The sequence below is a fragment of the Oncorhynchus tshawytscha genome, linkage group LG05 (assembly GCF_018296145.1).
Source record: "Oncorhynchus tshawytscha isolate Ot180627B linkage group LG05, Otsh_v2.0, whole genome shotgun sequence".
In the NCBI taxonomy this organism is placed as follows: domain Eukaryota; kingdom Metazoa; phylum Chordata; class Actinopteri; order Salmoniformes; family Salmonidae; genus Oncorhynchus; species Oncorhynchus tshawytscha.
The window spans coordinates 2,048,439-2,067,389 of record NC_056433.1 but is presented as its reverse complement, the minus strand read 5'-3'; the positions used below and the strand labels follow the sequence as shown (position 1 = coordinate 2,067,389).

General features: G+C 49.8%; 1 protein-coding gene across 1 annotated transcript in view; it reads left to right on the top strand.

The window, feature by feature from the left end:
- LOC112236138 (intersectin-2-like) overlaps nt 1-18,951 on the top strand; it is a 99,209-nt gene that overhangs the window by 35,762 nt on the left and 44,496 nt on the right. The window contains exons 2-4 of the mRNA XM_042321302.1: nt 3,857-3,985; nt 12,304-12,396; nt 16,349-16,412. Coding sequence (XP_042177236.1) covers nt 3,958-3,985; nt 12,304-12,396; nt 16,349-16,412 — 185 coding nt within the window. The 5' untranslated portion in view covers nt 3,857-3,957. The remainder of the gene's footprint in view (nt 1-3,856; nt 3,986-12,303; nt 12,397-16,348; nt 16,413-18,951) is intronic.

Genomic DNA, 18,951 nt, shown 5'->3' with positions numbered 1-18,951 from the left:
CAGCCAGACTCTTCCAGATCTGCCAGACTCTTCCAGATCTGCCAGACTCTTCCAGACTCTTCCAGATCTGCCAGACTCTTCCAGATCTGCCAGACTCTTCCAGACTCTTCCAGATCTGCCAGACTCTTCCAGACTCTTCCAGATCTGCCAGACTCTTCCAGATCTGCCAGATCTGCCAGACTCTTCCAGATCTGCCAGTCAACCAGACTCTTCCAGATCTGCCAGTCAACCAGACTCTTCCAGATCCGCCAGCCAGCCAGGATCTGCCAAAGCCAACTACCTGCCTGAGCTTCCTCTCAGTGCTGAGCTTCCTCTCAGTGCTGAGCTTCCTCTCAGTGCTGGGCTTCCCCTCAGTGCTGGGCTTCCCCTCAGTGCTGGGCTTCCCCTCAGTGCTGGGCTTCCCTCAGTGCTGGGCTTCCCCTCAGTGCTGGGCTTCCCCTCAGTGCCGGGCTTCCCCTCAGTCCCGAGTTACCCCTCAGTCCCGAGCTACCCCTCAGTCCCGAGCTACCCCTCAGTCCCGAGCTGCCCCTCAGTCCCGAGCTGCCCCTCAGTCACGAGCTGCCCCTCAGTCCAGTGGGGTTCTGGGTGAGGACTATTAGGCCATGGTCGGCGGCGAGGGTAGATTATCCCAGGAAGCGAGGGGGAGGAACTATGACATTTATGGAGTGGGGTCCACGTCCCTAGCCGGAGCCGCCACCATGGACAGACGCCCACCTGGACCCTCCCTATGGTTTTGAGGTGCGTCCGGGAGTCCGCACCTTAGGGGGGGGGGGGTTCTGTCACGCCTTGGTCTTAGTATTTTGTGTTTTCTTTAATTATTTGGTCAGGCCAGGGTGTGACATGGGTTATTGTGGTGTGTTTTTGTCTTAGGGGTTTTGTGGGGTGTCTACGTAGTCTATGGCTGCCTGAGGCGGTTCTCAATCAGAGTCAGGTGATTATCGTTGTCTCTGATTGGGAACCATATTTAGGCAGCCATATTCTGTGAGTGTTTTCGTGGGTGATTGTTCCTGTCTTAGTGTTTTGTATTTCACCAGATAGGCTGTTTCGGTTTTCATTATTTCATTTCGTTAGTTTTGTAGTTTCTGTATGTATAGGTTTTCCTTCATTAAAATATATCATGAATCAACATCACGCTGCATTTTGGTCCGATCCTTGTTCTACCTCTTCGTCAGAGGAGGAGATAGAAGAGAGCCGTTACAAGGATTGATTATAAACAACGTTTGCCATGTTTCTGTCGATATTATGGAGCTAATTTTGAATATTTTTCGGCGTTGTCGTTACCGCAATTTCCGGTCGAGTTCTCAGCCATGCGTGAAGAACTAACGGAGTTAATTTGGCAACAAAAATAATATTTTGGGAAAAAAGGAACATTTGCTATCTAACTGGGAGTCTCGTGAGTGAAAACATCCGAAGCTCATCAAAGGTAAACGATTTAATTTGATTGCTTTTCTGATTTCTGATTTTCGTGACAAGGTTGTCTGCTGCTAGCTAGGCATAATGCTATGCTAGGCTATCGATAAATTTACACAAATGCTTGTCTTGCTTCGGCTGTAAAGCATCATTTCAAAATCTGAGATGATTAACAAAAGGCTAAGCTGTGTTTCAATATATTTCACTTGTGATTTCATGAATATGAATATTTTCTAGTAATATTTTTGGTCCGTTGCGTTATGCTAATTAGTGTCAGTTGATGACAATTCTCCAGGATCATCATCTCAGATTTTAACATCAGCTAGAGACATGTACAGTTGAAGTCGGAAGTTTACATACACTTAGGCTGGAGTCATTAAAACTCATTTTTCAACCACTCCACAAATTTCTTGTTAACAATCTATAGTTTTGGCAAATCAGTTAGGACACCACTTTGTACATGACACAAGTCATTTTTCCAACAATTGTTTCCAGACAGATTATTTCACTTATAATTCACTGTATCACAATTCCAGTGGGTCAGAAGTTTACATAAATTAAGTTGACTGTGCCTTTAAATAGCTTGGAAAATTCCAGAAAATTATGTCATGGCTTTAGAAGCGCCTGATAGGCTAATTGACATAATGTGAGCCAATTAGAGGTGTACCTGTGGATGTATTTCAAGGCCTACCTTCAAACTCAGTGCCTCTTTGCTTGACATCATGGGAAAATCAAAAGAAATCAGCCAAGATCTCAGAAAAATAATTATAGACCTCTGCAAGTCTGGTTCATCCTTGGGAGCAATTTCCAAATGCCTGAAGGTACCACGTTCATCTTTACCAGCAATAGTTTGCAAGTATAAACACCATAGGACCACGCAGCCATCATACCGCTCAGGAAGGAGACACTTTCTGTCTCCTAGAGATGAACATACTTTGGTGCTAAAAGTGCAAATCAATCACAGAACAACAGCAAAAGACCTTGTGAAGATGCTGGAGGAAACGGGTACAAAAGTATCTATATCCACAGTAAAATTAGTCCTATATCGACATAACCTGAAAGGCCACTCAGCAAGGAAGAAGCAACTGCTCCAAACCGCCATAAAAAGCCAGACTACCGTTTGCAACTGCACATGGGGACAAAGATCTGACTTTTTTGGAGAAATGTCCTCTGGTCTGATGAAACAAAAATCGAACTGTTTGGCCATAATGACCATCGTTATGTTTGGAGGAAAAAGGGAGAAACTCCAAGCCGGAGAACACCATCCCAACCGTGAAGCACGGGGGTGGCAGCATAATGTTGTGGGGGTGCTTTGCTGCAGGAGGGACTGGTGCACTTCACAAAATAGATGGCTTCATGAGGAAAGAAAATATGGAAATATTGAAGCAACATCAAGACATTAGTCAGGAAGTTAAAGCTTGGTTGGAAATGGGTCTTCCAAATGGACAAATACCCCAAGCATACTTCCAAAGTTGTGGCAAAATGGCTTAAGTACAACAAAGTCAAGGTATTGAAGTGGCCATCGCAAAGCCATGACCTCAATCCTATAGAAAATGTGTGGGCAGAACTGAAAAAGCGTGTGCGAGCAAGGAGGCCTACAAACCTGACTCAGTTACACCAGCTCTGTCAGGAGGAATGGGCCAGAATTCACCCAATTTATTATGGGATGCTTGTGGAAGGCTACCCAAAACGTTTGACTCAAGTTAAACAATTTAAAGGCAATGCTACCAAATACTAATTGAGTGTATGTAAACTTCTTACCCACTGGGAATGTGATGAAAGAAATTAAAGCTGAAATAAATCAATCTCTCTACTATTATTCTGACATTTCACATTCTTAAAATAAAGTGGTGATCCTAACTGACCTGAGACAGGGACTTTTTACTAGGATATTAAATGTCAGGAATGGTCAAATACTGAGTTTAAATATATTTGGCTAAGGTCTATGTAAACTTCCGACTTCAACTATATATGACAAATACAATTTGATTTTGATGGAATGGGGGAAGCTTATGGAATTCACCTTTGAACTAAAAGCACTGGGTCTGCAGATCACAGAGGCCTTCTCTTTAGAGCTAACAAAAGCAGATCTAAGATTGGAGTTCAAACGAATGTGTACAAGATGACAACTGACAAACCTTTGGCAGTATTACCTGAGAGGGTCGGTTCCTAGATGGTTCTTGTCCATTATCCCTGTAGATCATCTTTTGTTTCCAAAAAGAGTGAATGAAAGTTTCCCCAACAGAGCGGCAGTAGTATTTAAGCCAGATATGAAGTGCTAAGAGGCTGCTGTACATTTTGTAGCCGCGATCCAGCGGCGGCACGGGGCCAGAGATAATTGGCTGCTTCTCAGATCCGGTCAGGGTGTTGATTAGCTCTAGAAAATCCTGTTTCATCATCTCTGACCCTTTTTTGATGGCATTTGATCCCACATGCACTACGACAGCAGCAGCCCTTGGCTGATGATGTAGGACGGACGGAAGAAATCCTGTGATATCCTTCATCGAAGTCCACCCCCCCACCCCCCCGGGAAGCACAGGGTAGAGGATGAAGGAGCAGGAACCTCTGGAAGCAGGTGGGTGAAATTGTTGGTCAACAGGATGGGATCACCCAAAGTAATTTCAGACCCATTCACCAAAGACCACTGCCTTGTGCTGGGCTTACGGTGTGTGTCATACCTCCACTGGGAGGCAGGTTCAGTACCTCCACTGGGTGGTAGGATCAGTAGCTGCTCTTAAAGCGTCCTTGCTCCTTTTTTTCTTCAAGAGGGGGGTAGGATAGGTGCAGCTCCCACATGGGATGAAACGGTCATAGTCTCTGGAGGTGGTTGCTGCCAGTTTCCCCAGAATGGCAGAAAGTGGTAGATGCCATTTTGGAAAAACTCCATGCATATGTTGGTGAGGAATCAGCTAAAAGTCAATCAATCCACACAGTGTGATAGTTAGTTAGTTAGATTGAATCACACAGTTGTAGGCAGTAGGCCAGAACCCAACCACAGACTACACTCCAGCCAGCACTAGGACCCACAATAAACACAATGAAATTCACAAAACTGGCCAGCATAACAACAGCACGGAGAGAGCGGTGACTTACTCAATGTGATTAAATGGTGGGGCCCATCAAAACAGCAATGCAACAGAGGCGGAGTTACCAGTATGATAGCCAGGAGAGAAGCACCTTGGGGGAGAGGTAGTTTCCAGTACAGGCCGGTGGAAAGGAGAGAAGCACCTTGGAGGGTGTAGTTTCCAGTACAGTCCGGTGGAAAGGAGAGAAGCACCTTGGCAATGAGGGGCTGGGCGGAACACCCTGCCAACGAGGGGCTGGGCGGAACACCCTGCCAACGAGGGGCTGGGCAGAGAAGCACCTTGGAGGGGAGGTAGTTTTCAGTACAGGCCGGTGGAAAGCAGAGATGGTGGTAAGCGCTACACCAGGCAGCGGGAGAGTCCAAAAGACTCCGGTCAAGTGGAGTTCAAGTTTGGCAGTTGTCCAATAACAACCAAGGCACAATGTCAAGTGGATGGACGAAAACAGCAGTAGGCAGGTGTCTGCTCAGATAATGCCCCAGTGCCAACAGCATGCTTTGTTTAATGCCAGTGACAAGTCTTTGGTAAAGAATAGAAAAGAGTAGACGGCTACCCTGGAGCATTAACAGTTCTAACAGTCAGTTCCTTAACGGGTGAATGTTTATCAATAATTGGAAGAAGCAATTTCATAAATTCATCAAGTGCAGCGTCTGGATGCTCCTCATTAATCACATCAGACAACAAATATATACGCAAAAATATACAAGAGTAAGGGCAAAATAATTTTAATGATCTCTTATACACTATTATAGGCCCAGTTGATGGAACTTTGTCTTTCCTGTATAAAGCCACTATATTGTGATCACTGCATCCAATGGGTTCAGATACAGCTTTAGAACAAAGTTCTACAATATTAGTAAAAATGTGATCGATACATGTGGATGATCTTAGTGTTTGTAAATACATTGGTAGGTTGATTAATAACCTGAACACATCACAAAGCCAAGGGGAAGGGAAAATGTCCCTACAGCCCCCCCGTACTTCACAACAGTCCACAGCCTCCCCGTACTTCACAACAGTCCACAGCTTTCCCATACTTTAACCGTCCACAGCCTCCCCATACTTCACAACAGTCCACAGCCTCCCCATACTTCACAACAGTCCACAGCCTCCCCATACATCAACAGTCCACAGCCTCCCCATACATCACAACAGTCCACAGCCTCCCCATACTTCACAACAGCCTCCCCATACTTCAACAGTCCACAGCCTCCCCATACTTCACAACAGTCCACAGCCTCCCCATACTTCAACAGTCCACAGCCTCCCCATACTTCAACAGTCCACAGCCTCTCCATAATTCAACAGTCCACAGCCTCCCCATACTTCACAAAAGTCCACAGCCTCACCATACTTCACAACAGTCCACAGCCTCACCATACTTCAACAGTCCACAGCCTCCCCATACTTCACAACAGTCCACAGCCTCCCCATACTTCACAACAGTCCACAGCCTCCCCATACTTCACAACAGTCCACAGCATCCCCATACTTCAACAGTCCACAGCCTCCCCATACTTCAACACTCCACAGCCTCCCATACTTCAACACTCCACAGCCTCTCCATACTTCAACACTCCACAGCCTCCCCATACTTCAACAGTCCACAGCCTCTCCATACTTCACAACAGTCCACAGCCTCCCCATACTTCAACAGTCCACAGCCTCTCCATACTTCACAACAGTCCACAGCCTCCCCATATTTCAACAGTCCACAGCCTCCCCATACTTCACAACAGTCCACAGCCTCCCCATACTTCACAACAGTCCACAGCATCCCCATACTTCAACAGTCCACAGCCTCCCCATACTTCACAACAGTCCACAGCCTCCCCATACTTCAACACTCCACAGCCTCTCCATACTTCAACACTCCACAGCCTCCCCATACTTCAACAGTCCACAGCCTCTCCATACTTCACAACAGTCCACAGCCTCCCCATACTTCAACAGTCCACAGCCTCACCATACTTCACAACAGTCCACAGCCTCCCCATACTTCAACACTCCACAGCCTCCCCATACTTCAACACTCCACAGCCTCCCCATACTTCAACAGTCCACAGCCTCTCCATACTTCAACACTCCACAGCCTCCCCATACTTCACAACAGTTCACAGCTTCCCCATACTTCACAAAAGTCCACAGTCTCACCATACTTCACAACAGTCCACAGCCTCACCATACTTCACAACAGTCCACAGCCTCACCATACTTCACAACAGTCCACAGCCTCACCATACTCCAACAGTCCACAGCCTCCCATACTTCAACACTCCACAGCTTCCCCATACTTCACAAAAGTCCACAGCCTCCCCGTACTTCAACAGTCCACAGCCTCCCCATACTTCAACAGTCCACAGCCTCCCCATACTTCACAACAGTCCACAGCCCCCCATACTTCAACAGTCAACAGCCTCCCCATATTTCAACAGTCCACAGCCTCCCCATACTTCACAACAGTCCACAGCCTCCCCATACTTCACAACACTCCACAGCCTCACCATACTTCACAACAGTCCACAGCCTCACCATACTTCACAAAAGTCCACAGCCTCACCATACTTCACAACAGTCCACAGCCTCACCATACTTCACAACAGTCCACAGCCTCACCATACTTCAACAGTCCACAGCCTCACCATACTTCAACAGTCCACAGCCTCCCCATACTTCAACAGTCCACAGCCTCCCCATACTTCACAACAGTCCACAGCCTCCCCATACTTCAACAGTCCACAGCCTCACCATACTTCACAACAGTCCACAGCCTCACCATACTTCAACAGTCCACAGCCTCCCCATACTTCAACACTCCACAGCCTCCCCATACTTCACAAAAGTCCACAGCCTCCCAATACTTCAACAGTCCACAGCCTCCCGTACTTCAACAGTCCAAAGCCTCTCCACACTTCAACAGTCCACAGCCTCTCCATACTTCAACAGTCCACAGCCTCCCCATACTTCAACAGTCCACAGCCTCCCCATACTTCAACAGTCCACAGCCTCCCGTACTTCACAACAGTCCACAGCCTCCCCGTACTTCAACAGTCCACAGCCTCCCCATACTTCACAACAGTCCACAGCCTCCCCATACTTCACAACAGTCCACAGCATCCCCATACTTCAACAGTCCACAGCCTCCCCATACTTCACAACAGTCCACAGCCTCCCCATACTTCAACACTCCACAGCCTCCCCATACTTCAACACTCCACAGCCTCCCCATACTTCAACACTCCACAGCCTCCCCATACTTCAACAGTCCACAGCCTCTCCATACTTCACAACAGTCCACAGCCTCCCCATACTTCACAACAGTCCACAGCCTCACCATACTTCAACAGTCCACAGCCTCCCCATACTTCACAACAGTCCACAGCCTCCCCATACTTCAACAGTCCACAGCCTCCCCATACTTCACAACAGTCCACAGCCTCCCCATACTTCAACACTCCACAGCCTCTCCATACTTCAACACTCCACAGCCTCCCCATACTTCAACAGTCCACAGCCTCCCATACTTCAACACTCCACAGCCTCTCCATACTTCAACACTCCACAGCCTCCCCATACTTCACAACAGTTCACAGCCTCACCATACTTCACAAAAGTCCACAGCCTCACCATACTTCACAACAGTCCACAGTCTCCCCATACTTCAACACTCCACAGCTTCCCCATACTTCACAAAAGTCCACAGTCTCACCATACTTCACAACAGTCCACAGCCTCACCATACTTCACAACAGTCCACAGCCTCACCATACTCCAACAGTCCACAGCCTCCCCATACTTCAACACTCCACAGCTTCCCCATACTTCACAAAAGTCCACAGCCTCCCGTACTTCAACAGTCCACAGCCTCCCCATACTTCAACAGTCCACAGCCTCCCCATACTTCACAACAGTCCACAGCCCCCCATACTTCAACAGTCAACAGCCTCCCCATATTTCAACAGTCCACAGCCTCCCCATACTTCACAACAGTCCACAGCCTCCCCATACTTCACAACACTCCACAGCCTCACCATACTTCACAACAGTCCACAGCCTCACCATACTTCACAAAAGTCCACAGCCTCACCATACTTCACAACAGTCCACAGCCTCACCATACTTCACAACAGTCCACAGCCTCACCATACTTCACAACACTCCACAGCCTCACCATACTTCACAACAGTCCACAGCCTCACCATACTTCACAAAAGTCCACAGCCTCACCATACTTCACAACAGTCCACAGCCTCACCATACTTCACAACAGTCCACAGCCTCACCATACTTCAACAGTCCACAGCCTCCCCATACTTCAACACTCCACAGCCTCCCCATACTTCAACACTCCACAGCTTCCCCATACTTCACAAAAGTCCACAGCCTCACCATACTTCACAACAGTCCACAGCCTCACCATACTTCAACAGTCCACAGCCTCACCATACTTCACAACAGTCCACAGCCTCACCATACTTCAACAGTCCACAGCCTCCCCATACTTCAACACTCCACAGCCTCCCCATACTTCACAAAAGTCCACAGCCTCCCAATACTTCAACAGTCCACAGCCTCCCCATACTTCAACAGTCCACAGCCTCCCGTACTTCAACAGTCCAAAGCCTCTCCACACTTCAACAGTCCACAGCCTCTCCATACTTCAACAGTCCACAGCCTCCCCATACTTCAACAGTCCACAGCCTCCCCATACTTCAACAGTCCACAGCCTCCCGTACTTCACAACAGTCCACAGCCTCCCCGTACTTCAACAGTCCACAGCCTCCCCATACTTCAACAGTCCACAGCCTCTCCATATTTCAACAGTCCACAGCCTCCCCATACTTCACAACACTCCACAGCCTCTCCATACTTCAACAGTCCACAGCCTCCCCATACTTCAACAGTCCACAGCCTCCCCATACTTCAACAGTCCACAGCCTCCCCATACTTCAACAGTCCACAGCCTCCCCATACTTCAACAGTCCACAGCCTCCCCATACTTCAACAGTCCACAGCCTCCCCATACTTCAACAGTCCACAGCCTCCCCATACTTCAACAGTCCACAGCCTCCCCATACTTCAACAGTCCACAGCCTCCCCATACTTCAACAGTCCACAGCCTCCCCATACTTCAACAGTCCACAGCCTCCCCATACTTCAACAGTCCACAGCCTCCCCATACTTCACAACACTCCACAGCCTCTCCATACTTCAACAGTCCACAGCCTCCCCATACTTCAACAGTCCACAGCCTCCCCATACTTCAACAGTCCACAGCCTCCCCATACTTCAACAGTCCACAGCCTCCCCATACTTCAACAGTCCACAGCCTCTCCATACTTCACAACAGTCCACAGCCTCCCCATACTTCAACAGTCCACAGCCTCCCCATACTTCAACAGTCCACAGCTTCCCCATCCACAGATAAGGAGCAGTAGTAGGTTACAGCAGCACAAACAGCTGGGACCAGGCACTGGAGTAGACAACCCAATATACACAACTCATAGGGGGGAGCAGAAGTCTCCAACAGAGTCAGAGATATATTTCCCATCCACTCGGTTTTCTACAGTAAAGTCTGGAAATAAACCTCATCATGCATTTTTTGCTATCTGGATCAATTAGTGATGCCTGATCCTGGCTGCCTCCCAAATGGCCCCCTATGCTCTATGTACATGTAACGCAATACTTTGGTCCAAGACCCTATTCACTATATAGTGCACTACTTTGGTCCAGGGCCTATAGGGAATAGGGTGCACTATTTTGGTCTAAGCCTATAGGGAATAGGGTGCACTACTTTGGTCTAAGCCTATAAGGAGTAGGGTGCACTACTTTGGTCTAAGCCTATAGGGATTAGGGTGCACTACTTTGGTCTAAGCCTATAAGGAGTAGGGTGCACTACTTTGGTCTAAGCCTATAGGGATTAGGGTGCACTACTTTGGTCTAAGCCTATAGAGAATAGGGTGCCATTTGGGACTCTTTGGGAGGACACACAGCCCTGACTCCCATCTGATTCTCTCAACAATAATGTAAAACTCACTTTACCTAATAATTCAAAAATAAATACACAAATTGGCTTCATATGAACCAGTACTAATTGATTATATAGTATGAAATATTCTAATATATTCATTTTCCTTTCCTCTCTCTCCCCGTTCCTCTCTCTCCCTGTCCCTCTCTCTCTCCCCCGTCCCTCTCTCTCCCCGTCCTCCCCTCTCTCCTCGTTCCTCTCTCTCCCCGTCCTCCCCTCTCTCCCCGTTCTTCTCTCTCCCCGTCCTCCTCTCTCTCCCCGTCCCTCTCTCTCCCCGTCCTCCCTCTCTCTCCCCGTTCCTCTCTCTCCCCGTCCTCCCCTCTCTCCCCGTTCCTCTCTCTCCCTGTCCTCCCCTCTCTCCCCGTTCTTCTCTCTCCCCGTCCCCCTCTCTCCCCGTCCCTCTCTCTCCCCGTCCCCCTCTCTCCCCGTTCCTCTCTCCCCATCCCTCTCTCTCCCCGTCCCTCTCTCTCCCCGTCCCTCTCTCTCCCCGTCCTCCCCTCTCTCCCCGTTCCTCTCTCTCCCCGTCCTCCCTCTCTCCTCTCTCCCCGTCCTCCCTCTCTCTCCCCGTCCCTCTCTCTCCCCGTCCCTCTCTCTCCCTGTCCCTCTCTCTCTCCCCGTGCCTCTCTCTCTCTCCCCGTCTCTCTCTCTCTCCCCGTCCCTCTCTCTCTCTCCCCGTCCTCCCCTCTCTCCCCGTCCCTCTCTCTCTCCCCGTCCTTCCCTCTCTCCCCGTCCCTCTCTCTCTCCCCGTCCTTCCCTCTCTCCCCGTCCCTCTCTCTCCCCGTCCTCCCCTCTCTCCCCGTCCTCCCCTCTCTCCCCGTCCCTCTCTCTCCCCGTCCCTCTCTCTCCCCGTCCCTCTCTCTCCCCGTCCCTCTCTCTCCCCGTCCCTCTCTCTCCCCGTCCTCCTCTCTCTCCCCGTCCCTCTCTCTCCCCGTCCCTCTCTCTCCCCGTCCCTCTCTCTCCCCGTCCCTCTCTCTCCCCGTCCCTCTCTCTCTCCCCGTCCTTCCCTCTCTCCCCGTCCCCCTCTCTCCCCTTCCCTCTCTCTCCCCGTCCCTCTCTCTCCCCGTCCCTCTCTCTCCCCGTCCCTCTCTCTCCCTGTCCCTCTCTCTCCCCGTCCCTCTCTCTCCCCGTCCCTCTCTCTCCCCGTCCCTCTCTCTCCCCGTCCTCTCTCTCTCCCCGTCCTTCCCTCTCTCCCCGTCCCTCTCTCTCCCCGTCCTCCCCTCTCTCCCCGTCCCTCTCTCTCTCCCTGTCCCTCTCTCTCTCCCCGTCCCTCTCTCTCTCCCCGTCCCTCTCTCTCCCCGTCCCTCTCTCTCCCTGTCCCTCTCTCTCCCCGTCCCTCTCTCTCCCCGTCCCTCTCTCTCCCCGTCCCTCTCTCTCCCCGTCCCTCTCTCTCCCCGTCCCCCTCTCTCCCTGTCCCTCTCTCTCTCCCCGTTCCTCTCTCTCCCCGTCCCTCTCTCTCTCCCCGTCCTCCCTTCTCTCCCCGTCCCTCTCTCTCCCCGTCCTCTCCTCTCTCTCCCCGTCCTCTCCTCTCTCTCCCCGTCCTCTCCTCTCTCTCCCTTCCCCACTCCTCCCCTCTCTCCCGTCCCTCTCTCTCCCCGTCCTCCTCTCTCTCCCCGTCCTCTCTCTCCCCGTCCTCCTCTCTCTCCCCGTCCTCCCCTCTCTCCCCGTCCCTCTCTCTCCCCGTCCTCTCCTCTCTTTCCCTTCCCCACTCCTCCTCTCTCTCCCCCTTCCCCACTCATCCCCTCTCTCCCCGTCCCTCTCTCTCCCTCCCTCCTGTCTCTATAGATGCAGTCAGCATGTGGAACATCAGTCCAGAGGAGAGGTTGAAACATGATAAACAGTTTAACTCTCTGACACCTATCCTGGGATACATATCGGGTGAGTCTCCAAATCACCCTGACTGGACCGTGTATCTAACAAGTCCAGGTGTGTGTATCTAACAGGTGTGTGTGTGTATAACAGGTGTGTGTGTATAACAGGTGTGTATCTAACAGGTGTGTGTGTGTGTGTGTATAACAGGTGTGTATCTAACAGGTGTGTGTGTGTGTATCAAATCAAATCCAATCAAATTTTATTTGTTACATACACATGGTGAGCAGATGTTAATGCGAGTGTAGCGAAATGCTTCAAATCAAATCAAATTTTATTTGTCACATACACATGGTTAGCAGATGTTAATGCGAGTGTAGCGAAATGCTTGTGCTTCTAGTTCCGACAATGCAGTAATAACGAGCAAGTAATCTAACTAACAATTCCAAAAAAAACTACTGTCTTATACACAGTGTAAGGGGATAAAGAATATGTACATAAGAATATATGAATGAGTGATGGTACAGAGCAGCATAGGCAAGATACAGTAGATGATATCGAGTACAGTATATACATATGAGATAAGTATGTAAACCAAGTGGCATAGTTAAAGTGGCTAGTGATACATGTATTACATAAGGATGCAGTCGATGATATAGAGTACAGTATCAACGTATGCATATGAGATGAACAATGTAGGGTAAGTAACATTATATAAGGTAGCATTGTTTAAAGTGGCTAGTGATATATTTACATAATTTCCCATCAATTCCCATGATTAAAGTGGCTGGAGTAGAGTCAGTGTCATTGACAGTGTGTTGGCAGTAGCCACTCAATGTTAGTGGTGGCTGTTTAACAGTCTGATGGCCTTGAGATAGAAGCTGTTTTTCAGTCTCTCGGTCCCAGCTTTGATGCACCTGTACTGACCTCGCCTTCTGGATGACAGCGGGGTGAACAGGCAGTGGCTCGGGTGGTTGATGTCCTTGATGATCTTTATGGCCTTCCTGTAGCATCGGGTGGTGTAGGTGTCCTGGAGGGCAGGTAGTTTGCCCCGGTGATGCGTTGTGCAGACCTCACTACCCTCTGAGAGCCTTACGGTTGAGGGCGGTGCAGTTGCCATACCAGGCGGTGATACAGCCCGCCAGGATGCTCTCTATTGTGCATCTGTAGAAGTTTGTGAGTGCTTTTGGTGACAAGCCGAATTTCTTCAGCCTCCTGAGGTTGAAGAGGCGCTGCTGCGCCTTCCTCACGATGCTGTCTGTGTGAGTGGACCAATTCAGTTTGTCTGTGATGTGTATGCCGAGGAACTTAAAACTTGCTACCCTCTCCACTACTGTTCCATCGATGTGGATGGGGGTGTTCCCTCTGCTGTTTCCTGAAGTCCACAATCATCTCCTTAGTTTTGTTGACGTTGAGTGTGAGGTTATTTTCCTGACACCACACTCCGAGGGCCCTCACCTCCTCCCTGTAGGCCGTCTCGTCGTTGTTGGTAATCAAGCCTACCACTGTTGTGTCGTCCGCAAACTTGATGATTGAGTTGGAGGCGTGCATGGCCACGCAGTCGTGGGTGAACAGGGAGTACAGGAGGGGGCTCAGAACGCACCCTTGTGGGGCCCCAGTGTTGAGGATCAGCGGGGAGGAGATGTTGTTGCCTACCCTCACCACCTGGGGGCGGCCCGTCAGGAAGTCCAGTACCCAGTTGCACAGGGCGGGGTCGAGACCCAGGGTCTCGAGCTTGATGACGAGCTTGGAGGGTACTATGGTGTTGAATGCCGAGCTGTAGTCGATGAACAGCATTCTCACATAGGTATTCCTCTTGTCCAGATGGGTTAGGGCATCTGCTTGTGCTTCTAGTTCCGACAATGCAGTAATAACGAACAAGTCATCAAGCTAACAATTCCAAAACTACTACCTTATAGACACAAGTGTAAGGGGATAAAGAATACGTACATAAAGTTATATGAGTGAGTGATGGTACAGAGCAGCATAGGCAAGATACAGTAGATGATATCGAGTACAGTATATACATATGAGATGAGTATGTAAACAAAGTGGCATAGTTAAAGTGGCTAGTGATACATGTATTACATAAGGATGCAGTAGATGATATAGAGTACAGTATATACGTATACATATGAGATGAATAATGTAGGGTAAGTAACATTATATAAGGTAGCATTGTTTAAAGTGGCTCGTGATATATTTTACATCATTTCCCATCAATTCCCATGATTAAAGTGGCTGGAGTTGAGTCAGTGTGTTGGCAGCAGCCACTCAACATCTAACAGGTGTGTGTGTGTGTGTATCTAACAGGTGTGTGTGTGTATCTAACAGGTGTGTGTGTGTGAGTGTATCTAACAGGCGTGTGTGTGTATCTAACAGGCGTGTGTGTGTGTATCTAACAGGCGTGTGTGTGTGTATCTAACAGGCGTGTGTGTGTGTATCTAACAGGCGTGTGTGTGTGTATCTAACAGGCGTGTGTGTGTGTATCTAACAGGTGTGTGTGTGTGTATCTAACAGGCGTGTGTGTGTGTGTGTATCTAACAGGTGTGTGTGTGTGTGTATCTAACAGGTGTGTGTGTGTGTATCTAACAGGTGTGTGTGTGTATCTAACAGGTGTGTGTGTGTGTATCTAACAGGTGTGTGTGTGTGTGTGTATCTAACAGGTGTGCGTGTGTGTATCTAACAGGTGTGTGTGTGTATCTAACAGGCGTGTGTGTGTGTGTATCTAACAGGCGTGTGTGTATCTAACAGGTGTGTGTGTGTATCTAACAGGTGTGTGTGTGTGTATCTAACAGGTGTGTGTGTGTGTGTATCTAACAGGTGTGTGTGTGTGTGTGTATCTAACAGGTGTGTGTGTGTGTGTGTATCTAACAGGTGTGTGTGTGTGTATCTAACAGGTGTGTGTGTATCTAACAGGTGTGTGTGTGTGTATCTAACAGGTGTGTGTGTGTGTGTATCTAACAGGTGTGTGTGTGTGTGTGTATCTAACAGGTGTGTGTGTGTGTGTGTATCTAACAGGTGTGTGTGTATCTAACAGGCGTGTGTGTGTGTATCTAACAGGTGTGTGTGTATCTAACAGGTGTGTGTGTGTGTGTATCTAACAGGCGTGTGTGTGTGTATCTAACAGGTGTGTGTGTATCTAACAGGTGTGTGTGTGTGTGTATCTAACAGGCGTGTGTGTGTGTGTATCTAACAGGCGTGTGTGTGTGTGTGTGTATCTAACAGGTGTGTGTGTATCTAACAGGCGTGTGTGTGTGTATCTAACAGGTGTGTGTGTGTGTATCTAACAGGTGTGTGTGTGTGTGTATCTAACAGGCGTGTGTGTGTGTATCTAACAGGTGTGTGTGTGTGTGTGTGTATCTAACAGGTGTGTGTGTGTGTATCTAACAGGTGTGTGTGTATCTAACAGGCGTGTGTGTGTGTGTATCTAACAGGCGTGTGTGTGTGTGTATCTAACAGGTGTGTGTGTGTGTGTATCTAACAGGCGTGTGTGTGTGTATCTAACAGGCGTGTGTGTGTGTGTATCTAACAGGTGTGTGTGTGTGTGTGTGTATCTAACAGGCGTGTGTGTGTGTGTATCTAACAGGTGTGTGTGTGTGTGTGTGTATCTAACAGGCGTGTGTGTGTATCTAACAGGTGTGTGTGTGTGTGTGTATCTAACAGGTGTGTGTTGTGTTGTGTAGGTGAACAGGCGTGTGTGTGTATTTAACAGGCGTGTGTGTGTGTGTATCTAACAGGTGTGTGTGTGTGTATCTAACAGGTGTGTGTGTGTGTGTGTGTATCTAACAGGTGTGTGTGTGTGTGTGTATCTAACAGGTGTGTGTGTGTGTGTATCTAACAGGTGTGTGTGTGTGTATCTAACAGGTGTGTGTGTGTGTATCTAACAGGTGTGTGTGTGTGTATCTAACAGGTGTGCGTGTGTGTGTGTATCTAACAGGTGTGTGTGTGTGTATCTAACAGGTGTGTGTGTATCTAACAGGTGTGTGTGTATCTAACAGGTGTGTGTTGTGTTGTGTAGGTGAACAGGCGAGTCAGTTCTTCCTCCAGTCTGGTCTTCCTCCTTCAGTCCTGGCTGAGATCTGGTGAGAAAACACACCCTGTCCCCCCTCTAGGTGGAAACACCCCCCTCTAGGTGGAAACACCCCCCCTCTGGGTGGAAACACACCCTGTCCCCCCCTCTAGGTGGAAACACCCCCCTCTGGGTGGAAACACACCCTGCCCCCCCCACCCCTAGGTGGAAACACACCCCGCCCCCCTCTGGGTGGAAACACACCCCCCCCCCCTCTGGGTGGGAACACACCCCACCCCCCGTCATTAGAGCGGTGCTGTGTGTCCTGTTGTTAGAGCGGTGCTGTGTGTCCTGTCGTTAGAGTGGTGCTGTGTGTCCTGTCGTTAGAGCGGTGCTGTGTGTCCTGTCGTTAGAGTGGTGCTGTGTGTCCTGTTGTTAGAGCGGTGCTGTGTGTCCTGTCGTTAGAGCGGTGCTGTGTGTCCTGTCGTTAGAGTGGTGCTGTGTGTCCTGTTGTTAGAGCGGTGCTGTGTGTCCTGTCGTTAGAGTGGTGCTGTGTGTCCTGTTGTTAGAGCGGTGCTGTGTGTCCTGTTGTTAGAGCGGTGCTGTGTGTCCTGTCGTTAGAGTGGTGCTGTGTGTCCTGTCGTTAGAGCGGTGCTGTGTGTGTCCTGTCGTTAGAGTGGTGCTGTGTGTCCTGTTGTTAGAGCGGTGCTGTGTGTCCTGTCGTTAGAGCGGTGCTGTGTGTCCTGTCGTTAGAGTGGTGCTGTGTGTCCTGTTGTTAGAGCGGTGCTGTGTGTCCTGTCGTTAGAGTGGTGCTGTGTGTCCTGTTGTTAGAGCGGTGCTGTGTGTCCTGTCGTTAGTGGTGCTGTGTGTCCTGTCGTTAGAGTGGTGCTGTGTGTCCTGTCGTTAGTGGTGCTGTGTGTCCTGTCGTTAGTGGTGCTGTGTGTCCTGTCGTTATAGTGGTGCTGTGTGTCCTGTCGTTATAGTGGTGCTGTGTGTCCTGTCGTTAGAGCGGTGCTGTGTGTCCTGTTGTTAGAGTGGTGCTGTGTGTCCTGTCGTTAGAGCGGTGCTGTGTGTCCTGTCGTTAGAGCGGTGCTGTGTGTCCTGTCGTTAGTGGTGCTGTGTGTCCTGTCGTTAGAGTGGTGCTGTGTGTCCTGTCGTTAGAGTGGTGCTGTGTGTCCTGTCGTTATAGTGGTGCTGTGTGTCCTGTCGTTAGAGCGGTGCTGTGTGTCCTGTTGTTAGAGCGGTGCTGTGTGTCCTGTCGTTAGAGCGGTGCTGTGTGTCCTGTCGTTAGAGCGGTGCTGTGTGTCCTGTCGTTAGAGCGGTGCTGTGTGTCCTGTCGTTAGAGATGTGCTGTCGTTAGAGCGGTGCTGTGTGTCCTGTCATTAGAGCGGTGCTGTGTGTCCTGTCATTAGAGCGGTGCTGTGTGTCCTGTCGTTAGTGGTGCTGTGTGTCCTGTCGTTAGAGTGGTGCTGTGTGTCCTGTCGTTATAGTGGTGCTGTGTGTCCTGTCGTTAGAGTGGTGCTGTGTGTCCTGTCGTTAGAGTGGTGCTGTGTGTCCTGTTTTTAGAGTGGTGCCGTGTGTCCTGTCGTTAGAGCTGTGCTGTCATTAGAGCGGTGCTGTGTGTCCTGTCATTAGAGCGGTGCTGTGTGTCCTGTTGTTAGAGCGGTGCTGTGTGTCCTGTCGTTAGTGGTGCTGTGTGTCCTGTCGTTATAGTGGTGCCGTGTGTCCTGTCATGAGAGCGGTGCTGTGTGTCCTGTCGTTAGAGTGGTGCTGTGTGTCCTGTCGTTAGAGCGGTGCTGTGTGTCCTGTCATTAGAGTGGTGCTGTGTGTCCTGTCGTTAGAGCTGTGCTGTCGTTAGAGCGGTGCTGTGTGTCCTGTCGTTAGAGCGGTGCTGTGTGTCCTGTCGTTAGTGGTGCTGTGTGTCCTGTCGTTAGAGTGGTGCTGTGTGTCCTGTCGTTAGAGTGGTGCTGTGTGTCCTGTCGTTAGAGTGGTGCTGTGTGTCCTGTCGTTAGAGTGGTGCTGTGTGTCCTGTCGTTAGAGTGGTGCTGTGTGTCCTGTCATTAGAGTGGTGCTGTGTGTCCTGTCGTTAGAGTGGTGCTGTGTGTCCTGTTGTTAGAGCGGTGCTGTGTGTCCTGTCGTTAGAGCGGTGCTGTGTGTTCTGTCGTTAGAGCTGTGCTGTCGTTAGAGCGGTGCTGTGTGTCCTGTCATTAGAGCGGTGCTGTGTGTCCTGTCATTAGAGCGGTGCTGTGTGTCCTGTCGTTAGTGGTGCTGTGTGTCCTGTCGTTAGAGTGGTGCTGTGTGTCCTGTCGTTATAGTGGTGCTGTGTGTCCTGTCGTTAGAGTGGTGCTGTGTGTCCTGTCGTTAGAGTGGTGCTGTGTGTCCTGTTTTTAGAGTGGTGCCGTGTGTCCTGTCGTTAGAGCTGTGCTGTCATTAGAGCGGTGCTGTGTGTCCTGTCATTAGAGCGGTGCTGTGTGTCCTGTTGTTAGAGCGGTGCTGTGTGTCCTGTCGTTAGTGGTGCTGTGTGTCCTGTCGTTATAGTGGTGCCGTGTGTCCTGTCATGAGAGCGGTGCTGTGTGTCCTGTCGTTAGAGTGGTGCTGTGTGTCCTGTCGTT